This window comes from Myxocyprinus asiaticus, chromosome 5 (genome assembly GCF_019703515.2).
Source record: "Myxocyprinus asiaticus isolate MX2 ecotype Aquarium Trade chromosome 5, UBuf_Myxa_2, whole genome shotgun sequence".
In the NCBI taxonomy this organism is placed as follows: Eukaryota; Metazoa; Chordata; class Actinopteri; order Cypriniformes; family Catostomidae; genus Myxocyprinus; species Myxocyprinus asiaticus.
Window position 1 is genome coordinate 26,509,671 of NC_059348.1, and position 23,059 is coordinate 26,532,729.

At 38.0% G+C, this 23,059-nt stretch overlaps 2 protein-coding genes across 3 annotated transcripts in view; both read left to right on the plus strand.

Moving 5' to 3' along the window:
* The first annotated feature begins 1,657 nt into the window (after positions 1 to 1,657).
* On the plus strand, positions 1,658 to 19,381 carry LOC127440524 (ras-related protein Rab-2A). The gene is made up of 8 exons (XM_051697158.1): positions 1,658 to 1,856; positions 6,578 to 6,649; positions 7,897 to 7,964; positions 14,842 to 14,924; positions 15,097 to 15,189; positions 15,565 to 15,676; positions 16,551 to 16,619; positions 17,927 to 19,381. Exons 1-8 carry the CDS (start codon positions 1,811 to 1,813, stop codon positions 18,020 to 18,022), a joined length of 639 nt encoding a protein of 212 aa, XP_051553118.1. The 5' UTR covers positions 1,658 to 1,810; the 3' UTR covers positions 18,023 to 19,381.
* A 2,675-nt stretch (positions 19,382 to 22,056) lies between these two features.
* Positions 22,057 to 23,059, plus strand: part of LOC127440667 (chromodomain-helicase-DNA-binding protein 7-like) — a 74,965-nt gene continuing 73,962 nt past the window's right edge. For both annotated transcript variants that reach the window (XM_051697392.1, XM_051697393.1), the window contains exon 1: positions 22,057 to 22,289. The gene's annotated coding sequence lies outside the window, so the exon portion shown is untranslated. The remainder of the gene's footprint in view (positions 22,290 to 23,059) is intronic.

Below are 23,059 nucleotides of genomic sequence, written 5' to 3' on the forward strand. Positions count from 1 at the left end.
CTATGAAATCAGACATCAGAAGATTACAAAGGACAGTTCGGACTGCTGAGAGGATTATTGGTTGCCCCCTGCCCTCCCTTCAAGAACTTTACACTTCCAGAGTGAGGAAAAGGGCTGGAAAAATCACTCTGGACCCCACTCACCCTGTCCACTAACTTTTTGAACTGTTGCCTTCTGGCCGACGCTTCAGAACTCTGAGCACCAGAGCCGTCAGGCACAGAAACAGTTTTTTTCCCCAGGCTATCCATCTCATGAACAGTTAAAACTGCCCCATTGAGCAATAATGATGTGCAATTCACAGTCTAGTCTTTTTATATTTATCCAACACATCCAACTTCTTCTGCCATTACATTCCCTTGCACTATATATAACAGATTTGTATTTAGTTTTGCACTACGTATGTGTATGTGTGAATGTATGTGTGTTTGTGTATATGTGTATATATGTGTGTGTATGTATATATGTATGTATGTATGTGTACGAATGTATATGTATATATACTGTCTTATTGTGTATTCTATATATACATTTTTCTATTCAATTTCATTTTTTATTTATTTATTTTTATTCATTTTTTTATAATTTTTTATTATTGTCTATGTCTTGTTGCTGTTTTGTATTGTTGTGCACTGGAAGCTCCTGTCACCAAGACAAATTCCTTGTATGTGTAAGCATACCTGTCAATAAAGCTGATTCTGATTCTGATGTCTATGTACATTTCAGCCTCACAAACACCTGAGAAAAGTAGCATAACAAGCAGCATAACAAGCATGCAGTATTTACTGCAAGTAGACTGTTTTAAATCTGAGTTGGTAAAACAAAATGATACAAATTGTCTTGATTTAAAGGTGCACTCAGTAACTTTTTGTTCATGTCATCTTGGACTTACAGAGACACCTAGTGGTGTGGATGCAGCATCATTTAAAATCAATAGTTTTTAGATACAGATGCCACTGTAGAAATTCACTATTCACAATCAGCCACGTTTCATTAAATCCTAGAGTGAAAGTGTCCAAAAACAAGACGGTTACTAAGATTAAGTGAGTAGTATTCAGCCGGTCATGTGATTTTAAAATGGCAGCCCCCATGAGGGCGCCCCTGCCCCATGAAATATAAAACAGCTTTTAAAAGGTTACTGATATGACTAAAGTCCTCATCTCATGTGTGTGTGGATGATTTTATACATATGTTTCAAAATTACAATTTATTTCTTTAGGAGTAAAAAAATTTAAATGGGGAAAAATTACTGACTGCACCATTAACCCCAGAATAGGCTCCATGGGGACAGTGCCTGATTATAATCTAAACAAAACAGGATTTGATAAAATAATAATAATAATAATATTCTAAATGATTAATAAAAACCAAAGACAAAGGCACAAAAATCATATTTTCTATTTATCTACCTTCAGGACCTTCATTGTTAGAAATGCTCATTCTTGTATGTATTGAATGGGATTAATTTACCATCACTTTCACTTAAGGCTTTAGAATGATAATTATTCCCGTGTGAAAGTGTCCACATGTAGAAATAAAAACCCTCAGGTCCAGGAATGTATCTCTGCTCTAACTGGCCTGTGGTGAGTGAATTTCCGGTGAGGTCCAGAGCTCCTTCTGTTCTGCGTGCGTGGCGAAGGCGGGACGTGTGACGTAGGCTGGCTGGAGCTCGATGTGTTTATTGTTCCTTTCCGTCTAAGAGAGAAAAGGGCTGGCTTAGCGGAGGCATATATCACACACACATTCCCTGCGTTTTTCGTTCAAGGAGCCATTTTAAAAAGGCCACAACAGGTTGATACAGGACCAGTTGGCCATGGCGTACGCGTACCTCTTCAAATACATCATAATCGGAGACACGGGTAAGCAGCGGGAGTGAGTCTGTTATTTCCGTAGTGTTGGAGTCAATGACGTGGATCAAGCAGAGACGCGTGGGGTTGGAAGAACTGACAGGCTGATTTTTCTCTCCATCTACCTTATTAGCTCTTAGGTTAACATTTATCCCGTCTATAAAATCATATCCTAAGCATGTGCTTCATGTCATGGCAGCAGTGTGCCGTTATAAGGCTGTCACGGTCTTTTGTTTTCCGCTGCTTCACTCAGACTGGATAGGGGGAGCTAGCAGGCAAGCTAAATTATGCTTCGTATGAGCTGTCTCCCTCAATAACAACAGTAGCATCTGTACTTTTCATAATCATGACGTGGGAGCTACATGCTGTGTGCATGTCAGTGCATCTGGCTCCAGTTTTTTACTGACTTTTTTTCTAACCCCAGCTAAAGGCCACAACAGCCTAGCTTGTTAGCCAACATCGCTAGCAGCTATTTACCCTGTTTGAAAATGGCGTTCACTGAATTGTTTTTTTCACTCGACTGAAAATCCTCAATAAGCATGAACCATAAATGATATGCCTTATGTTTTTATCGTTAAGCCTCACATTGATCAGTCAGAGTCATGTAATATTTTTTTCGCTGATGGTCACCCCTCATATTTGTGGCCTGCTGGACTTGTCTGTCGGCCTTTCCCCAAAACACAGATACGTCAAAGGGAGACGATGTATTTTTGCCTATGAAATAGTTTATCTGTCATTTAATTATGCCCAGAGGACGGTGTCTTTTTTTCCCAAAGCTGAATTTAACTCAAAATAATACGTCAATAATATCAAAACGTGGCGTTCAGAGCTGCACTAAAAAGGTGGTTGTAATGTTTAATGAAATAATTTCAGGGTGTGCATATATGTGTGTGTGTGTGTGTATATATATATATATATATATATATGTGTGTGTTTTATTTTTTTCCCCCAACGTGTAATGGAACAGTTCATAAATGTATAAAAGCATCTATTTTTATTTACCGCATAATGCCAGATTTCATGAACACCTGAGATTTTTTTTTTTTTTTTTTAGCATAAATATTAGAGGTGTGAATCTTCACTGGGCTAACGATTCGATTATAAAACGATTCTTGATGCATCACGAATCTTTTTTTCAGTTTCATCAGTTTATTTTTTAGTCTCTATTTTTTCTCTTTCTGCTTTTTGATATTTTAGCATCTTCAAAGTAGTCACCCTTTGCCTAGATATTTCAGAAATGTACTCTTGACATTTTCTCAACCAACTTCTTGAGGTATCACCCTGGGATGCTTTTTAAACTGTATTGAAGGAGTGTCCCATCTATGTTGGGCACTTATTTGCTGCTTTTCTTTATTATTTGTCCAAGTCATCAATTAAAAAAAATATATATATATTTATTAAATTAATATGGTGGCACAATTACATTTGTCTACAAAACTAATTTCAAACATTTAAGCATGCGCCTTCAGATCAAAAGATCATGAGAAACAAGTGAAGTGTTTCAAAACTTTTGACCGGTAGAGTGAGTGAGTGAGTGAGTGTGTGTGTGTTTGTGTGTGTGTTTTGTTTCACAAAAGCATTTGTCTTAAGATGGTTATTTATATCTTCAGCTTTAGTGTGTCAATAGGAAATATAAATGTTAGACTCCCAAACATTTTTGCAAATAGAAAAGATTAGAATAGAAGAACAGGGAGCCTTGCAACAAATGACATGGCCCCCACAAAGGCCCCACTGAACATCGTGTCTGTCTGAGATTACATAAAGGGACAGAAGCAATAGAGACAGCCTAAATAGATAGAAGAACTGTGGTGAATTCTCCAAGAAGCTTGGTACATCCTATCTGCCAACAACCAAGAAAAACTGTGTCCAGGTGTACCTAGGAGAATTGGGGCTGTTTTAAAGGCAAAGGTGGTCACACCGAATATTGATTTAACTTTTTTATATGACATTAAGTGATAAATGAAAACTATTTATGTCATTATTTTTGAAGACATCCTCAATATGCAACTTTTTTCACAAGTGCCTAAAACGTTGCACAGTACTGTATATATTTTAAAGCATTGTTAATAATTTTATAGTATTTAATTATTTAAAATGAATAGGCATGGCATATATTAATTTTAATTTTTAACCACAACTGGAAGTTGCTGGTCCAGGATGAAAGATATACAGTATCTCTATGAGAGTGCAGCTGTCAGCTGCTGTCCTCATCTGCACAGGTGAATGTAAATTGGTTTAAATAGCACGACTGTTGCTTCAGATATGTATCAAGCATCTCATATGCACTGTTCCATCTGTTTTCTCTGCGAGTAGAAGATCGCACGACCCCTCGCAAATTCTACGATGGATTTTAAACCCTTATCAGGTGTGTGCACTGTCCTGACAAGCGAGTGACTGGCAATAAGCAAAAGCCAATGAAATGGAGAGCGCATAAGAGTAGAGAACGGCATTGGGGGGGGATGAAGAATTAAACGAAAACATAACCCACGTCTCACGAACTGCCAACTTATTATTAGTTTCTGCTGTTTTCCCCCGTTGTGTACAAGAACGGGTGCAAGCTTGTCTTTCATGTTGTTTGTTGGCATGCTATAACGAATAAACTCTCCCGTTGCTATGTGCGTGGGTTTGTGAAAGAATTTCATGATCGTAGTTTCATTCGGGCCCAAATGGTCATGTGTTTGATACACCTAGTCTGCAAACAGTCGTGTTTGTGCGCTTGACTTTAGTGTATGCGCTTAATGCGCATCTTTGTCTCTGGCGCGTGCCACTGTGCTGCCGCGGTTTAAACTGAACTTGGAATTGATTCTGATTCTTTTGAGAATTGATTCAGAATCGCTTGAGAAATTATCGCGATGCATCGCTGAAACGAACACATGGATTTAACCATTGGATGAATTATTTCAAACAATGAATTTCTTTTATGCTCCCTTTAAATGTGAATTTTGGAGCTTAAATTTTGGCACACATTCACTTGAATTGTGAGGACCTACAGAGTTGAAGTATTGGAGTCGATTGATGCTTAAAAATCACAAGCTCAAAACCTAGTGTGACCACCCCTTTACAAATGAGAACAAATCGAACATAAGTATACATCAGTAAATCAAAACTAGTTGTTCAACTGCACATTGGAATAAATTATAAATAAATTATTCACAGAAGCTAGCAACGGATTTGTCTGTTACAATGCTCAACCGCTGCACAAACACTAGTTAAATAGAATTTTGATTAAAAATTGTATGCAACATGAGTAGAACTACATGCACTGCTACGATTGACACTTTGACCCCTCATGATTAGTTAATTGTGGAAGCTGATTATTTAATAATCTCGATTATTTATTTGATTAATTGTGCAGCCCAAGTAACACTACCTTACCAAATTGCAATTGAGTTATTAGAAAAGTACAAGCTATTGTTTCTGCTTAAATGCAGAACAGCAGGTAATTTTCTTTTAACATTACAATCACTTTTTTCTTCTTTTAACCCACATTTGGTAAGTGTTTGGGAGTTGTGGCTTATTACAATAGTAATATGCTCACCCCTAAAAGATAGACATTCCCTTTGGTTCAATGTTTTTGTTTTTTGTTTGATTTTTAACCGTTTGCCACAGCTCAGCTGGATATTATAGTACAGGGTTAAATTGAAACCGTAGTAATCAGCTGTTTTGAGATTATTTATGTTGTCAACCAGCATTCTCAGGAGACAAAATACAGGCCATAACAAAGCTGTGAATCCTATTTTGTTTGTTTTTAATTTTCCTAGTTAGAAACCATATTGTTCTGCAGCTATATAGGTTGATAGTGTTTGCTGCAGGTGATTACACATTGCCTAATTTCAGCATTGTAATGTTGTCTTCATACATCTCTCTTGTGAGCTCTGTTTGAATGCAGCTCGCTCGCTTGGCAACGGCTGTTGCTCATGGTAACGCCTACTCCTAAGCATTTAACCTGTTTGTGTGTCATGGCAGATACTCTAATCTCATTTCGGTGGATAGGTTTATGTGGTTTTGTAAGAAATCAAAACTGTCTTTATTTAAAGATTTTCCTTGATTAGCCTAGATTATTACATATGAAATTAAGCAATTAATCTAGTGAGTGAAATTATGTAAAAGGGACACACGTCTGTAGTTCAAAGTAAATGGAAAAGAAAAACAAAGTGAAAACACTGCAGATGATAGAGGTCATAGGAGAATAATTTGTGTGCAAGAGATTTTGCATTGCAGTTTATGCATTTTTGTTTTGTTGATATATGGAATTGCCATTTTACATTGTGTTTGAACCCCATTATTTTTTTATTACCATTACAGAGTGAATATTGAAATAGAGAAACAAATAAGAAAAAGGATTGTATATTACAAATCTTTGTCTCTGCTATCAATCCATCTTGTAATTGGTGTTACATGCTGTTGTTTTAAACTACTCTGCATGGCCTAATAGTCTGTGTGTGTGCGTTCATTTTTATTCTCATCCTTTCTCAGGAGTAGCATAATGAGATGGTTTAATTAAAGGTGTTGTATGAATGTGGATGTTTGTGTGCATGTTATTGGACAATTATGTGTAATGTGAAAGGGTTGTGGCAATTTAGCATCACTACTGATAAAACCTCAACACCTTTTTAAAGTTTCTCAAATAAAGACTTAACAAATGATTCCAGTGCAATGGGATATGGCAGATGTGTATATCCTTAAGGCTAATTATGGCCATTCATGTGTGACCCTCTGTGTTTGCTTTGCAGGTGTGGGGAAGTCGTGCCTATTATTACAGTTTACAGATAAGCGCTTTCAGCCAGTGCACGATCTCACCATTGGTAAGGCTCTTTAACCCAAGCTCATTATATTCCTTTATTATTTAAAACAGCAGGAAATGGGTCTAATCAGTACAAGAAACAGGTTGGTGCCAGTCTGCTTTCAAAAGGTTTTTAAAGGGTTAGTTCAGCCAAATTTAAAATTCTCTCATTTACTCACCCTCATGATATCCCAGGTGTGTATGAGTTTCATTCTTCAACAGAACACATTTAATGAAAAATATCTTAGCTCAGCAGGTCCTTAAAATGCAAGTGGATGGTGATTTGACATTTGAAGCTCCAAAAATCACAGATAGTCAGCGTAAACGTCATCCATACAGGTGTCCAGCTGTTAAATTAATGTCTTCTAAAGTGACACGATCGCTTTTGATGCGAAAAAGATCAATATGTTTTTAAACTCTTAAATCATCACTTCCGGTCCGCAGCAGTATGCGCGTAATCGACGTAATCGCGTTGGCACGTTAAACACTCGAGAACTGAGGCATGTGCGACACACCCGATTTAAGAACAGCGCTGTTTAGAACTGTGTAGGAGGAACACTTCGTTGCTTTTGGTTTAGATCTGTATTTGTATCTATTTGTTTACTCACAATAGTGCGATTGTGTACTTATCCTGAATGTCTCAACTGAGTGGAGAACATGAGACTACGTCCGTAACATGGCAATGCAAATACGTCACACGAAAGACAACGTGATCCCCACCCTTTCGTGAAGCTTACTGGAAGTGTTGGATTATAGTTAAAAAGTACTTAAATATTGATCCTTTTTTGCACCAAAAATGATCGTATCGCTTTAGAAGACATTAACCGCTATTTTTGCTGACTGTCTGATCACCATCCACTTGCATTTTAAGGACTTACTGAGCTGAGATATTTTTCTGTTTTTCTTCAAATGTGTTCTGGTGAATAAAGAAAGTCATACACTCCTGGGATATCATGAGGGTGAGTAAATGATGAGAGAATATTCATTTTTGGATGAACTATCCCTTTAAGGAACCTACTGAAAGGACAGAAAGTGGAGATTGTTGTTAGGAGTTAGGATGTGCAGGCTTCATCAATCGACTCCACACAAGCACATTTCACAAAGCCTGGGTAAATAAGTAAAATTGACATTTCATTACCATATTGTCCAGTTTTCTGTCAATAATGTTTTGTAGTCAGTAGTGTTGATGTAAATCAAAGTCGATGTTTTCACTGCCCTGTGCTGATGTATGAGTTATGAATCAATCTCTGCCTTCATTTGTCTTGACAGGTGTTGAATTTGGAGCACGAATGATCACTATAGATGGCAAACAGATAAAACTTCAGATCTGGGATACGGTAAGATTACATTCACCGTTTCGTCTGATGCACACTAGATTTATCACACACTTTTTTTTTTTTCTTCACGTGTTTTCCTCAATAGATGCATCTAGGTAATACCTGTTTTTGTTTATTTTAATTGTAGTTAGGTGTAATTAGGTGGTGATATATGACTGATAAAGTCGAGACAATGATGAGAAAATCTGTTTACTGATTAGACAGTCTTGGGCAGACATAAATGCCAATGCAACATTATGCCTATGAGGAACAATGACTGTTTTCCATTGGCATTAAAGCTACTTTAAATGTGTTAGCATTTTTAACTGTTTTGCTAACCTTTGCCATGTTGCTGAATTTAACCACATGCCCTCTGAAACCCAGCCTTTCAAAAACATGTCAGCGAATCTGAACATGCAAAATGATTGACAGGCAGAGAATGTTTCTTATTGGCTTGTTTTCTGATTAGGTCAAAAGCATGGGCTGTTCCACAGAGCCTAGTGCCGTCACAAATATGGGTGTTAATTTTTTATTTTTTTATTTTGGGACACCTATTTTAGCTATATCCGGTAGTAGGTACATTTATGTATTGCATACCCAAAAGTCACTTGCACCACTTAGAACTTCAGCCAATACAGTATGAGACATACACCGTAAACCCTATGGAATAATTTCCTCAGGAAACTAGTTGCACTGCTTTAAACCATGCTTAAACACTCCCTTAAATGTGTTGAATTTATATAGCAATATTTTCTTTCTTTTGTTCATTGGCTGATTACTCAGGAAATGAGTAAGGAAACATAGTTTGCTGTGTTATGTAGAGTTCAGTGTGTCTCTTTCATAATCTGCAACCTTGAATAATGCTTTATTTTCCATAAACATTCTGTGTAACTGGGTTTATGACTGAGCCCAGATTGATTTAAATGCTATGCCAGTATGTATACTGTGTACAGTTGAAGTCAGAAGTTTACATACACTTAGGTTGAAGTCATTAAAACTCATTTTTTAACCACTCCACAGATTTCATATTAGCAAATTATAGTTTTGGCAAGTCGTTTAGGACATCCACTTTGTGCACGACACGAGTCATTTTTACAACAATTGTTTACAATGTTTCAGATTGTTTCAAATTTAACTGCCTATATCACAATTCCAGTGGGTCAGAAGTTTAAGTTATCTGTGCCTTTAAGCAGCTTCAGAAGTTCCAGAAAATGATGTCAAGCCTTTAGGCAATTAGACAATTAGCTTCTGATAGGCTAATTGGTGTCAATTAGAGGTGTACCTGTGGATGTATTTTAAGGCCTACCTTCAAACTCAGTGCCTCTTTTCTTGACATCATGGGAAAATCAAAAGAAATCAGCCAAGACCTCAGAAAAACAATTGTGGACCTCCACAAGTCTGGTTCATCCTTGGGCGCAATTTCCAAACGCCTGAAGGTACCACGTGCATCTGTACGAACAATAGTATGCAAATATAAACACCATGGGACCACACAGTCATCATACTGCTCAGGAAGGAGACACATTCTGTTTCCTAGAGATGGACGTACAGTGCATCTGGAAAGTATTCACAGCGCTTCACTTTTTCCACATTTTGTTATGTTACAGACTTATTCCAAAATGGATTAAATTAATTATTTTCCTCAAAATTCTACAAACAATACCCCATAATGACAACGTGAAAGTAGTTTGTTTGAAATCTTTGCAAATTTATTAAAAATTAAAAATTAAAAAAATCACATGTACATAAGTATTCACAGCCTTTGCCATGACACTCAAAATTGAGCTCAGGTGCGTCCTGTTTCCACTGATCATCCTTGGATGTTTCTACAACTTGATTGGAGACCACCTGTGGTAAATTCAGTTGATTGGACATGATTTGGAAAGGCACACACCTGTCTATATAAGGTCCCACAGTTAACAGTGCATGTCAGAGCACAAACCAAGCCATGAAGTCCAAGGAATTGTCTTTAGACCTCCGAGACAGGATTGTATTGAGGCACAGATCTGGGGAAGGGTACAGAAAAATTTCTGCAACATTGAAGATCCCAGTGAGCACAGTGGCCTCCATCATCCGTAAATGGAAGAAGTTTGGAACCACCAGGACTTTTCCTACAGCTGGCCGCCTGGCTAAACTGAGCAATCGGGGGAGAAGGGCCTTAGTCAGGGAGGTGACCAAGAACCCGATGGTCACTCGGACAGAGCTCCAGCATTTCTCTGTGGAGAGAGGAGAACCTTCCAGAAGAACAACCATCTCTGTAGCACTCCACCAATCAGACCTGTATGGTAGAGTGGCCAGACGGAAGCCACTCCTCAGTAAAAGGCACATGACAGCCCGCCTGGAGTTTGCCAAAAGGCACCTGAAGGACTCTCAGACCATGAGAAACAAAGATTGAACTCTTTGGCCTGAATGGCAAGCGTCATGTCTGGAGGAAACCAGGCACCGCTCATCACCTGGCCAATACCATACCTACAGTGAAGCATGGTGATGGCAGCATCATGCTGTGGGGATGTTTTTCAGCGTCAGGAACTGGGAGACTAGTCAGGATCGAGGGAAAGATGAATGCAGCAATGTACAGAGACATCCTTGATGAAAACCTGCTCCAGAGTGCTCTGGACCTCAGACTTGGGTGAAGGTTCATCTTCCAACAGGACAACGACCCTAAGCACACAGCCAAGATAACAAAGGAGTGGCTACGGGACAACTCTGTGAATGTCCTTGAGTGGCCCAGCCAGAGCCCAGACTTGAACCCGATTTAACATATCTGAAAATGGCTGTGCACCGACGCTCCCCATCCAACCAGATGGAGCTTGAGAGGTCCTGCAAAGAAGAATGGGAGAAACTGCCCAAAAATAGGTGTGCTAAGCTTGTAGCATCATACTCGAAAAGACTTGAGGCTGTAATTGGTGCCAAAGGTGCTTCAACAAAGTATTGAGCAAAGGCTGTGAATACATTTTTTTTTTGTTTGTTGTTTGTTTTTGTTTTTGTTTTTTATAAATTTGCAAAGATTTCAAACAAACTTTCACGTTGTCATTATGGGGTATTGTATGGGGAAAATAATTAATTTAATAAATTTTGGAATAAGGCTGTAACATAACAAAATGTGGAAAAAGTGAAGCGCTGTGAATACTTTCTGGATGCACTGTAGTTTGGTGCGAAAAGTGCAAATCAATCCCAGAACAACAGCAAAGGACCTTGTGAAGATGCTGGAGGAAAGGGTAGACAAGTATCTATATCCACAGTAAAACGAGTCGTATATCGTCATAACCTGAATGGCTGCTCAGCAAGGAAGAAACCAATGCTCCAAAACTGCCATAAAAAAGCCAGACTACAGTTTGCAAGTGCACATGGGGACAACGATCTTACTTTTTGGAGAAATGTCCTCTGGTCTGATGAAACAAAAATGGAACTGTTTGGCCATAATGACATCATTATGTTTGGAGGAAAAAGGGTGAGGCTTGAAAGATGAAGAACACCATCCCAATCGTGAAGCATGGGGGTGGCAGCATCATGTTGTGGGGGTGCTTTGCTGCAGGAGGGACTGGTGCACTTCACAGAATAGATGGAATAATGAGGAAGGAAAATTATGTGGATATATTGAAGCAACACATCAAGACATCAGCCAGGAAGTTAAAGCTCGGTCACAAATGGGTCTTCTAAATGGACAATGACCCCAAGCATACCTCTAAAGTTGTGGCAAAATGGCTTAAGGACAACAAAGTCAAGGTATTGGAGTGGCCATCACAAAGCCCTGACCTCAGTCCGATAGAAAATTTGTGGGCAGAACTGAAAAAGCATGTGCGAGCTAGGATGCCTACCAACCTGACTCGGTTACACCAGTTCTGTCTGGAGGAATGGGCCAAGAATTCCAGCAACTTATTGTGAGAAGCTTGTGGAAGGCTACCCAAAATGTTTGACCCAATTTGAACAATTTTTAAACCCTCAAGCTTTTATTTTGACATTCTAAACTCTCCAGGGAGTCCTGTATGTGTCTGTTTGTTGGCAAGTTCACAATAGTTTAATTCGCTTCTTATTCAAATTCTGGTAAAATGCACCTCCGATGCAGTTCTAAATGCATATTATAAGTGAACCGAACTATTGAGCATCTACATCTTAGATGCTGTTCTTGAGTAGTGCTCAAATATTGCGCACTGCTGTGAAGGCTAAAAATAGCCGCCAGTGTATCACCAGCCTGTGCATGAGTTTGTGTCAGCAGAGCAGCACCATTCACTAACGCGCTGGTGCTGCACATACTATATATTTACTTATTAAACAGAGCCTTTCACAGAGCTATCGCACGTCTTCAAGTGGCTTTGATTAAAATGCACGAGTCATATGAACTGCTTTAATGGTGTTTTTATGGTTCTTTTATGTCATTTTTTGAGCTTGACAGTAACTAACATGACAAACACACAGTATCGGATTTGGATCGGGCTCGTCGGACCGATACCCGATCTGTCTAAAAGCTTCAGTATCGGAGCCGATACCGATCCCGGTATTGAATCAGTGCGTCCCTACTGGGAATGTGATGAAACAAATAAAAGCTGAAATGAATCATTCTCTCTATTCTGACATTTTCACATTTTTAAAATGGTGATCCTAACTGACCTAAGACAGGGAATGTTTTCTACAATTAAATGTCAGAAATTGTGAAAATTGAGTTTAAAGTATTTGGCTAAGTCATGTAAACTTCTGACGTAAATATTTTGTGATAATTATGACCAGACCTGCCTACAGGAATCTTTGCGCTCAATACAAGTTCAACTTTGAAACTTTTTGTTTCAATGTTTATGTAGTGGACTGATCTCATTCATGTCCATTGTTCTTCCTGTAAGTGATATTTTGACTTTGAAATAAACAAAGGTTGAGTCTAAATAATTTTTCTTGTTAATGAACATTATGCCACAAAGGCAGTCAATTGAGCTTAACTTGTATTAAACCTGGAACATATCCTTTAATCGTCCTTGAATAAGAAATGCAGTTATGAAATGAGGTTGGAAAATGAAAGATGTTCCAGCTGTGCCTAGACATTTTGGCCAGTAGAGAGAGACAAAGTATCAGCCATGTCCATGATACTCTGTACACTGTCAGAACTTTTTTAATGTTATACTGTATGTGTCTTATTTCATTTTATAAATTTTTAGAGTAGTTAAGATTAAGAGACTCAAACCAGATATGTATGTGTACTGCTGGTGTCATTTTTGTAAGTTAAATGAAGTCATGTTAAATAAAATTTATTAGGGATGTGCAAAACTAGTCGACTAAACGGTTCTGATGCTGCTAGTAGACACTGGAATTACTAGTCGGTTAATATTTTTCCCCTTTAAACTGTTCAAAATTTTTACACATTTACGTTTGGCTTTATATTTTTATAGAGGATATATGAAATTACTGTCATATTAATGTTACACATTTTAAATATAATTAATAATACAAATATAATTGGAAAAAAGAGGATATCTGGAGCAGATAAAGTTTTAATTGGTGATTTAGTCTTTCACACAAATGTATCGATTCACTTCAGAAGATATTACTTGATTGGCTGGAGTCATGTGGATTACTTTGATGCTGACTAAGTGTGCTTTTTGGACCATCAAATATTGGTGTCCATTCACTTGCATTGGATGAAGCTAAAAACCTGGGATACTTGCTAAAAATCTTAAATCCTGTTCTGATGTAGAAAGAAAGTCATATACATCTTGGATGGCCTGAGGGTGAGTAAATTATCAGCAAATTTTACTTTTTGGGTGAACTAATCCTTTAACTTTCTTGGTGAATTCCGTTAGGCTATTTGGGTTGTGCTAGTGGTCCTGCACTATTCATTAAATTGTTTTCAATAAATAAACCTGTATTTGCTAAAGGTAAATGCATGGCATGTTCTATATTTAATGTACAATGATGATAATGCAGGCCAACATGTCACAGTTAAATGCCCCTTTTCAGCGGAATTTAGCATCAGATTTGGAATAAAGTATTTGAAATGGGTCGCATAAATTAATTTATTTTTAATTTTTTACGGTTTTCTGAAGTTTGCTTTCATTTTAGACTAGTCGACTCAAAGTTTAGTTTAAACGTCAGTGAAATTAGTCGTTCTGCACATCCGTAATTTTTATTGGCAATTTGCATGGGTGAGGCTATCTTATGAAACATCTAATGTCAGGATAATTAGGAGTTATCATGTGGTAGATGTTTGGCGTGGTTTCTTGTAGCCATGTTATGATGATGTCACTTAGATTGTACCATGTCTTTAAATGTGCCATAAATAATTTATTTCAAAGTTATTTCAACAAGCTTTCTGTGATAAAACTAGAGAAGATGGGGGAGTGTTAAATGAAGTAACAGGAGAAATCTGCATGTCTGGCCTTCCTGTAACCTTTCACTCCAGCAGATGGCAGGCATAATGGTGTCATCTATCATTTATCCACAATGGGCTCCATTAACACTAATGTTAACAGCTGCCCTGGAGAATGGGTTATTGAATTCAAATATGTGCTCCTGGCTTATTTGCCTGCTGTCAGAGGGGGTGGGTTGACCAAAGGCCATCTTATGCCATGACACTCCTGAACGGTGGCTCTGTGCTGGGAGCCATCTAATTGGACAGACACCATGCTCTAGAGAAGCACTGGGGGATGGAGAGTCGACTGTGTCCGTACATGTGAAGTCGCTGTACATCAGAATCCATAGGCTTTCAGCATTTGCGGACGGAAGGCTCAATAATGGAAATCTGGCTTATACTGTGGTATTTTAGAGCTGGAGGAACCAATACATCACCAGCCTGTAGGGATTGTAGTGCATAAACTTGAGAAGCAACATACCTAGTGGACATTTGTTGGCATCTGATTGTTGCTTATTAACTGGCTATTACTTATGTTGCAATGATTGCGTGCATGTGTTCCAGGCCGGACAGGAATCTTTCCGCTCAATCACCAGGTCTTACTACAGAGGTGCGGCTGGAGCTCTCCTAGTTTATGATATCACAAGGTGAGACCAGACCATCATTTGGCTGTCATATTTCTGTAGCTCTTCTGCTTTAATTGTCTTTTCTACTCTAGATTCATTGCTGCACTGCAATGATTACTAAAAGTTGAAGTCACTCAGTTTTGCTCTGAGTATTTTTTATTTTTTTTGTTGTCAATGTTCATTGTATATGCAGACGGGACACCTTTAATCACTTGACAACTTGGTTAGAAGATGCTCGTCAACATTCCAACTCTAACATGGTCATCATGCTCATTGGAAATAAAAGGTTAGTCCAATACTTTTTATTTAGTACACATTGCTTAAGTTTAGACAGTAGTAGTCAAACACTATTTATGAACCCATACTGATATCAAGAGAGCATGGTGTCCGATAGCTTGTATAATTGAAATGAGATGTGCATAAAGTTAATGAAATGGACAGAATATTTACACCTCACAAAAGAAATTTGAAAAACTGAAAATTAAGTATCCATTGCCAATGCTTTAGGTATAGTTTGGAATTGACTCAAGTGGTAGGAAACCCTTAATATGCAGGAATTGCAGTTTAATACAGTATAGTATTTAGGAAATGCATGACTCAGTGCATGTCTGGAATCATAATTAGTTTGATCAAAATAATCTGACTTGGTTTCTCATGGCAGTGATTTGGAGTCACGGAGAGAGGTGAAGAAAGAGGAGGGAGAGGCCTTTGCCAGAGAACACGGTCTGATCTTTATGGAGACTTCTGCAAAGACTGCTTCAAATGTAGAAGAGGTAAAGTAGCACTTGTATGGCATGGAGGTCTTGAGTGCTTGTGTGATGATTTATGTGTGGGTCCTTGTGTGAAAACATTCGCACATACATGAATACAGATAACGCCCTAGGGATACACAAACTGGGGAGAAAATATTTGGTTCTTTGTGGTTGGAGCCAAGAAGCTAAAGCAGGGCTCAGAGCTGGCTTTAAAAGAGTGGGGGTGTTAAATTGTGGAAGTCCCTCCCCCATCCTCCCACCCTAAGCCGCCTCAATGATTAATTTGTCTCATTAGTGTCATGTGAATTCTCCTGAACCTTCCCCCACCCCTTTATGACGTTTCAATCTTCTATTTAAGATTCATGCATATTCATAGATTCCCTGCCACACACACTGATACAAGCGCAAACATCTGCGGCACTTGCTCAGCCATCTCTTTCTCTCTCTCTGTGGTAATTGAGCCGCAGAGGACTGTTGCTCTGGAGAGCTGAGGGGTAGTTCCACCGAAAAGCAAAGCATCTCTGTTAATTAGACTACAAAGTGTCTATGGCAGGTTTTGACACTAAGTGTGAGCTGGAGCCTCTGCCATTTTTATTTTCTCTGGGTGACCAATGTGCTTGTCTTGAGTATGGTAATAATAGACATGACCACTTACAGCCAGATGGGGGCACCAGCCTTCAATTGTAAAAACTTTGCTTATTTTTGCATTTGAACATGTCAAGATGATCCTTTCTGTTTTGACTAAATTATACTTGGATTATATTGATTGGTATTACTCGTTGGTCAATGATGCAGTGCTACACTTAACTTGAATCCTTGATATGATAGGTCAAGCAGTTATGAGGATTGCATTTTTGCCTAGATTTGTTTAAAATAGTCTTTTTTTATGTTTCAGGCTTTTATCAACACGGCCAAGGAGATTTATGAAAAGATCCAAGAGGGAGTCTTTGATATAAACAACGAGGTAACCCATATGAATAGGAAGCACATTCTTTGTTTGTATTACGAGTTTAAATATAATTGGGTCAAGAGGACTTCCTGTGGCACTATACTGAATCCATTATGTATGGTCTGGTGGTTGGATTAAGAAACTTTCAACACAAGTGTTGATTAGGTTTTAGATCAACTTTCAGACCTTTTTAATAAAAGATAGGATGAAAACTTGCATTTTGTTCCACCAAAAAGTTGGTTTAATAAAAGTTTATATATATATATATATATATATATATATATATATATATATATTACACACACTACATTTTCAGTTTACTCAAATTTTGGATGGTTGATAACCTTTGTACTCTGGTGATGTTACCCACAGCAGCTACATTGTAGTCCATAAATCTATGCAAATTCAAATGTAATAGCAATGGAGTATAGCGGATGTTATTGTACTGGTTTGCATGTGATCCAGACATTGTAATAACCAATAAAATGTTTAGGAATGTAATGGTGCATGCCTGCACAATGATCTACATGCGTGTATTACCGGAGTGAAAGAAGGGAGCTACTGCAGGGAAAGCTCTGCATTACAAAGACCCCTCTGTTTCTCTCTACTGGCTGGTAGCCAACATGTAAATTCCTCACATCTTGTAAGTAACAGCCGGTTTAATGGAGGTGAGCCCACTGCAGCTATTTTTATTGGAGTTGTCGGAAAAGTAAAAAAAAAAAAAAAAAAAAAAAAAAAAGTCAAAGCACAGAGTCCAAACCACATCAGCTGATAGAGATCCTTGCCAGGAACCTCAAGGCTCACATGTGAGCTCCCCCTCTCACCCCAGATCACTATAAATCAGATTTGACACAATGTGGAGTTTCCTAAGAATGTTACAGTAGCCTCTCTTTGGAGTTACGGTTTTGAACAGGAGCCCACTTAAGGGAAAAGTTGTCAAGGTGTATGCCGTTTGTGTGATGAATGAAAGTGCCACCAGCTTAGGTGTGCGTGTGTTTTTTTTTTTTTTTGTTTGTTTTTTTTTTTTTTAAAACCCTGGCAGGTTTTCCTGCTTCTCTGTGTTACCGCTGGAAAAACACACTAGAGGTTCTCTCGCCTCAGTGCTTACAAAAGCGGGCTGCTAATTCAGGCCTACCGGGGCTGGTATTTTTTTATTTTTTGCTTAATGCAGCATTATGTGACAGTACAAAATCACTGCAATTTTACATAGGTTTCTTTAACTTTTTGGGAGCCGGAATTCAAATTGTAAGGTCCCTTGTCATCTGACAATGAAGCCTGAATAGAAATGAGCCCTTACATGTCTTCATTTTATTTGTGTGCAGGCTAACGGCATTAAGATTGGACCACAGCATGCTGCCACTAACTCTTCAATGGGTGGCAGCCAGGGAGGACAGCAAGCTGGAGGAGGCTGTTGCTGAGCACTACCTTTTACTCTCCAGTCTCCTCTACCCCCCCTTCGCCCCTTACGTTTCTACTGGACTGGTCGGGCTCACTAACATTTTCTTAACCTCCCACAGCCCAGGCCCCGGATTCAAATCATATATTAGATGGCTGTCTAAAAAATATTTATAAAGTCCAGGTCCTCTACAAAACCTCCTGTCAAACTCCTGAAGCCTGTTTGGGCTACAGCAGACATTATAATGGTTACAAGTAAGGAAAAAGGCAGGAGCTTTGGAATTATTATGGTAAATATATTCATGTTTGTTTCTCAGCAAGTTGTTGTGTTTTTTGTTTTTGCCCATTTGACTTCAAGCTGAACTGTATTAAACACTACAAAGTCATCTATAGTATTTTAATCAGTTTATTTGGGTGAATTCTATGAAAACTGTGGTGAAACCTTAAGTAAAAATAAAAGAAACGTAGAGCTGTACTGAAATGAACAGCTATCATCCAAGTGAAGAAGTCAAAAGAAGAAAAAAGCAGGACTGTTTTAAATCTGTATTTATCATTCACATTCTGTATATATAGTTAGCATTTCTTGCTTTGGTGTACGTTGACCAAGCTTGAATTCTGTAATGGTTTTGCTTAAATTCTATACTGTATGAATAGAGCTTGAAACTGCAACAGTATTGTGATATTTCAAAACCTGCTTTGACACCTTTTTATGGTAATCTTTTATGCCATTTTTTTTAGTTTGTTCCTGCCATCTGCCTTGACCCTCGTATCCGTGCCCTTGTTCCTTCTTTCTGTATAGAAACTCTGGCTTTATATACCTGTTTTAATGCCAAATTTGTGTTTACCTGTGTTCTAAAATCACGGCTCCAGATGTGGATCCCCTCTCCAGAACTAGATCTGCTGTTTGCCTTAAAGATTTTGGGACATCACAACAATAACACAATCATGTTATACAGGATAATTTCAGCAATTACATGCAATCATATTTTGCATATGATAAACTTAGACTCACTTATACATTAGACAGACACACATACATGCCTATACCTTTAATATTCATAGAAGTTTTCATATATGCATGCATATGTATGCATATAATTATATATTTTCCCCCTCTCTTCAAAGTTATTTTTCTCAATGCGGTCTGCTGTGTAACATCAGTGCAGATCCACTTTAATATAGGTGTCTGAGTGATTGTGTAAAGATTTGCTTTCTCTTGGCACTATGTTGTTAATAAATATATGGTGAACATCTTGTCTGTTGTGAAAGGGGTGTGATAAAGCCAAACCTGGAGTAAATTTGTGACCCTCGACTTTATTTACTGTGTTCTCAAAATTAAATGCTGTCATGGAAAAAAAATATAATAAAACCTTCTAAATTCAGTTTGCTTATGTGTAGTTTGTGTAGCTTTGCATGCCGAACACGAGCAAAGTAAATGAACAAGTCATAAAATTAAGAAACCTTGATGACTTTTATTTTGAAATTCTCCACAATTCATCATTGATTTCTAACGGGCTCACACTTAACAGAGAAATCAAGCTAGAACCGCTACTGTGTATACATACACACATATATATATATATATATATATATATATATATACACACACACACACACACACACTGTGTGTCATTTGGAAGGCTGCGTGCTAGGTAGGACGCGTCCTTTGAAGGCTGCAGTATACTGAGCGTCTTCCTTTAAACAAGCCTCGTTTAAACGAGACGGCCTTCGTAGGACAAACGGAAACGGAACGTAACATGGTTGCTATGACAGCACACCACTCTTTAACAAGCGCGAGCGCTTTGAGTGAGACGGTAACAAAGTTCCTCTGGAAGGGAATGTATGAGGTAAAATTTAGGAGAGTTATAATGATGTAAAGAGAAAAGAAAATAGATTTTACAGGTGTACTTTTAGTTTAATACTTTATTTTAATTATATATTAATATAATTATACATATTATATGCTCTGCACCCATCTACTGAGATACTTCAACTTGGGAATTAACACTACTTGCGTTTGAACATCATATTTACGGGCAAATTGGCTTCATTTGTTTTTTTTAGACATTTGTGTTGAAGCAAAGAATTGTGGGTTGTGAGTGCCCATGAAGGATACACCTCATGCATCCTCCGAATTCCCGTGAAAGAAGGTCACATTTGAAGGTTGCATTCGAAGTGTCCTATTCTCTTTTTTTAAAATGAGACAGTCTCGATGACGTACGCGGCCGAGAAAGAAATGCGACCTCCGGAGGACGCAGCCTTCCAAAAGAGACACAGCCTATATGTTCAAACACATGCTGTTGTTACTAGGGCCGGCTCATCCTATGGCCAAACCGGCAGCTGCCTAGAGCCCCAACGTGCCTGGGGGCCCCCACAAATGAGCAAAACAAATGAACAAGTCATAAAATTAATAAATGTTGATGACTTTTATTTTGAAATTCTCCATAATTCAATGGTTTCTAATGAGCTTACACTTAACAAGACAAACAGCAACAACATGGGGGGACCTGATCATTTAAAATACAATTCACAATGATGGTGAAAACTAAAAACATCCTATTAAGTATAAAATGAGCTATGAAAAATCACGAAAAGATAACTGAAAGTTACATCAAATAAAATAACAGCACTGTATCTAATATCGACAAAAGTAAAGCTAAGCAGTACACACTAATCTGCATAATTTATTGATATTCATATGTATTGTTGGGAACTGGAGTGTGGCTTCTTATAACAGTATTATTAGACACAGATCGCACACCTTGCTATATAATGCTCACGTCTGACAGAAACACAGGAAATAATAATAATATTTGAGTCTTTGAGGCTTATTTAGTGTAAAGGATAGCAGAAACAGCGCTTGTCAAATCATTAGGGCTTTTCTCGTTTTCTCAAGAATAATCTGCTGGGGAAGGAATTCAGACACTGTCGATATAAAGACATAAAAAACTCACATAGAGCGAACATTTGAGCAATTAATCTGCAAAAGCTCTGCTCTCAGTGAGGTATGTGTTTATTCTTTACATTTGTTTACAAATACATATTTCGAGGTGTTGTGTTTATAGGCCCTATTTAAAATATGTAATTGTTTGAACTTTTATTCACTTTTGCACACATTCTGGCCAATTTTTTGTTTTCATTGATTTTGTTGCTCTAAATAAACTTTTACGCATAGCTATGTGGGTTGAAATGTAATTTCAAGCATTGCCAGCAGTGTCCTGTACAATTAAAACTATCTAAAACTATTTTAAACAGCATTTTCTTATTTAGTGTAACTTTAATGGGTAACACTGGCGGTTGTAAAAGTTAACATTAGTTAATACAATATGAACTAACATGAACAAACAATAAACAGTTGTATTTTTATAAACTGACATTAGCCAAGATTAATAACTGCTGGAAAATTGTATTTCACATTGTTAATGATACCTAATGCAAACCATATTATAAAATGTTACCCAGTAATTATCATACTTGCAGTTTCCATGACCTCATATTAATTGAGACACTAGTTTACTTCTAGAAAAAAGTTGAAAGGTGAACAAAATAAGGCGATAAAATGGTGACTTGTCACAGCAGCTAAAATACACATATTTCTTTATGCATGCATGTTAAACTGATGTTGGGGGAAGCTATTGGACATGTTATTCGTTATCTACTGAGCTTAGCTATACAGTATAGTGCTTATTTTTAGTGCTGTCCATTAAAAAAAATTCTGCTCATCACGTTTGCAGTGGTTCTATGGATATTTTAAAGTTATGATGATATGTGGGGCATTTTCATAATTTCGCCTAGGGCCCCACAAACCGAGCCGGCCCTGGTTGTTACAGAAATGACAGTCAAGTACAGCAATTCTAAACGCGAAAAATACTGCAAGAAATACAGATATATCCAGGAAAAACAGCAGTATCGAACCAATACGTTTCACAAAATTGTTTATAAAGAGTTGGAAGGTAAATGAAAAAATGCACGTGCGTCACAGCCTGGCGAGGTCAGTCACGCGCACGCATGTTTACCCTGTAAGTCATGCACGCGCCTGTGGAAGGTGAGCGTGAGTGTCTAGAGGAGAGGACACGAGAACGCGACTGCCTGGATCGATCGGATTAAACTCGAATTGTGTGAAATTAACACAAAGGAGAGAGGCAGTGTTGGTGAGGACGGGACGCTGAGACGCCGACTTTAGCAACAGAATCTGAATCACGACAGTTATTCAAACATTTTAAGGGATTTTAGGGATATACGAACAGGAGTTAATTGGTGAAAACCCTAAACTGACCCGCGTTGAGTAGGGTAAGAATCGCCTTTCTTTCATATGATGCAATATGAATCAAACTCGCTCATGAGTTGCACTCGAACTTCTTTGTGAGTTCCAAGTGTTTTTAAATTTTTTTTGTACAATTTAACCTGTACTTTCATTGTAAGTAAACTGTTTTAAGTGTACAATTAACTCGTTTCCAACCATGGCGGTATCACCTGTATCAAATGATGGTTTAAAAGCATGAAAAGTTGTTTTAACCCAAACTTTAACTAGTGAAACAGAAGTCGTACGTTCATTTTGTCTTTTTGTTTTGCATTTTAACTCTCCGAAGATTCTCAAACTAGCTCGCGCACATGCTAACACATTAGCTCGTTTAGCTCACGCGCACTGCATTGTATAGAGCCGCACGGGTCCCGATAGGAGCACAAGCGAGAAATGTGTTCGTTATGACACAAACGCCATTTATCATCCTCGGCGTACCAACGACAACACTTAAAGCCAGCACATCCAGTATTTTTCGCGAGCATGTAAACTTTGTTTTCAAACCCTTAAAAAGTAAGCATTCGGTAGCAAGCTAATTGTGTGTTGAGACACGAGGTGGTGTGAGCGTAGAGGTGAGTCATTGGCCGAGCTGAATGAGGGAGATCCCCGACCCCTCGTATAAACAATTACACAAAAATAGTTTCCACGCACACCACAACTTCATGGAAGATATTTTGAGTAAAATGTATTTTTTATTTGTGCTTTGCGTTTATAAAATACGAGGAGGATCGAAAAACTAAGTGGAAACCGTAAAACGAGT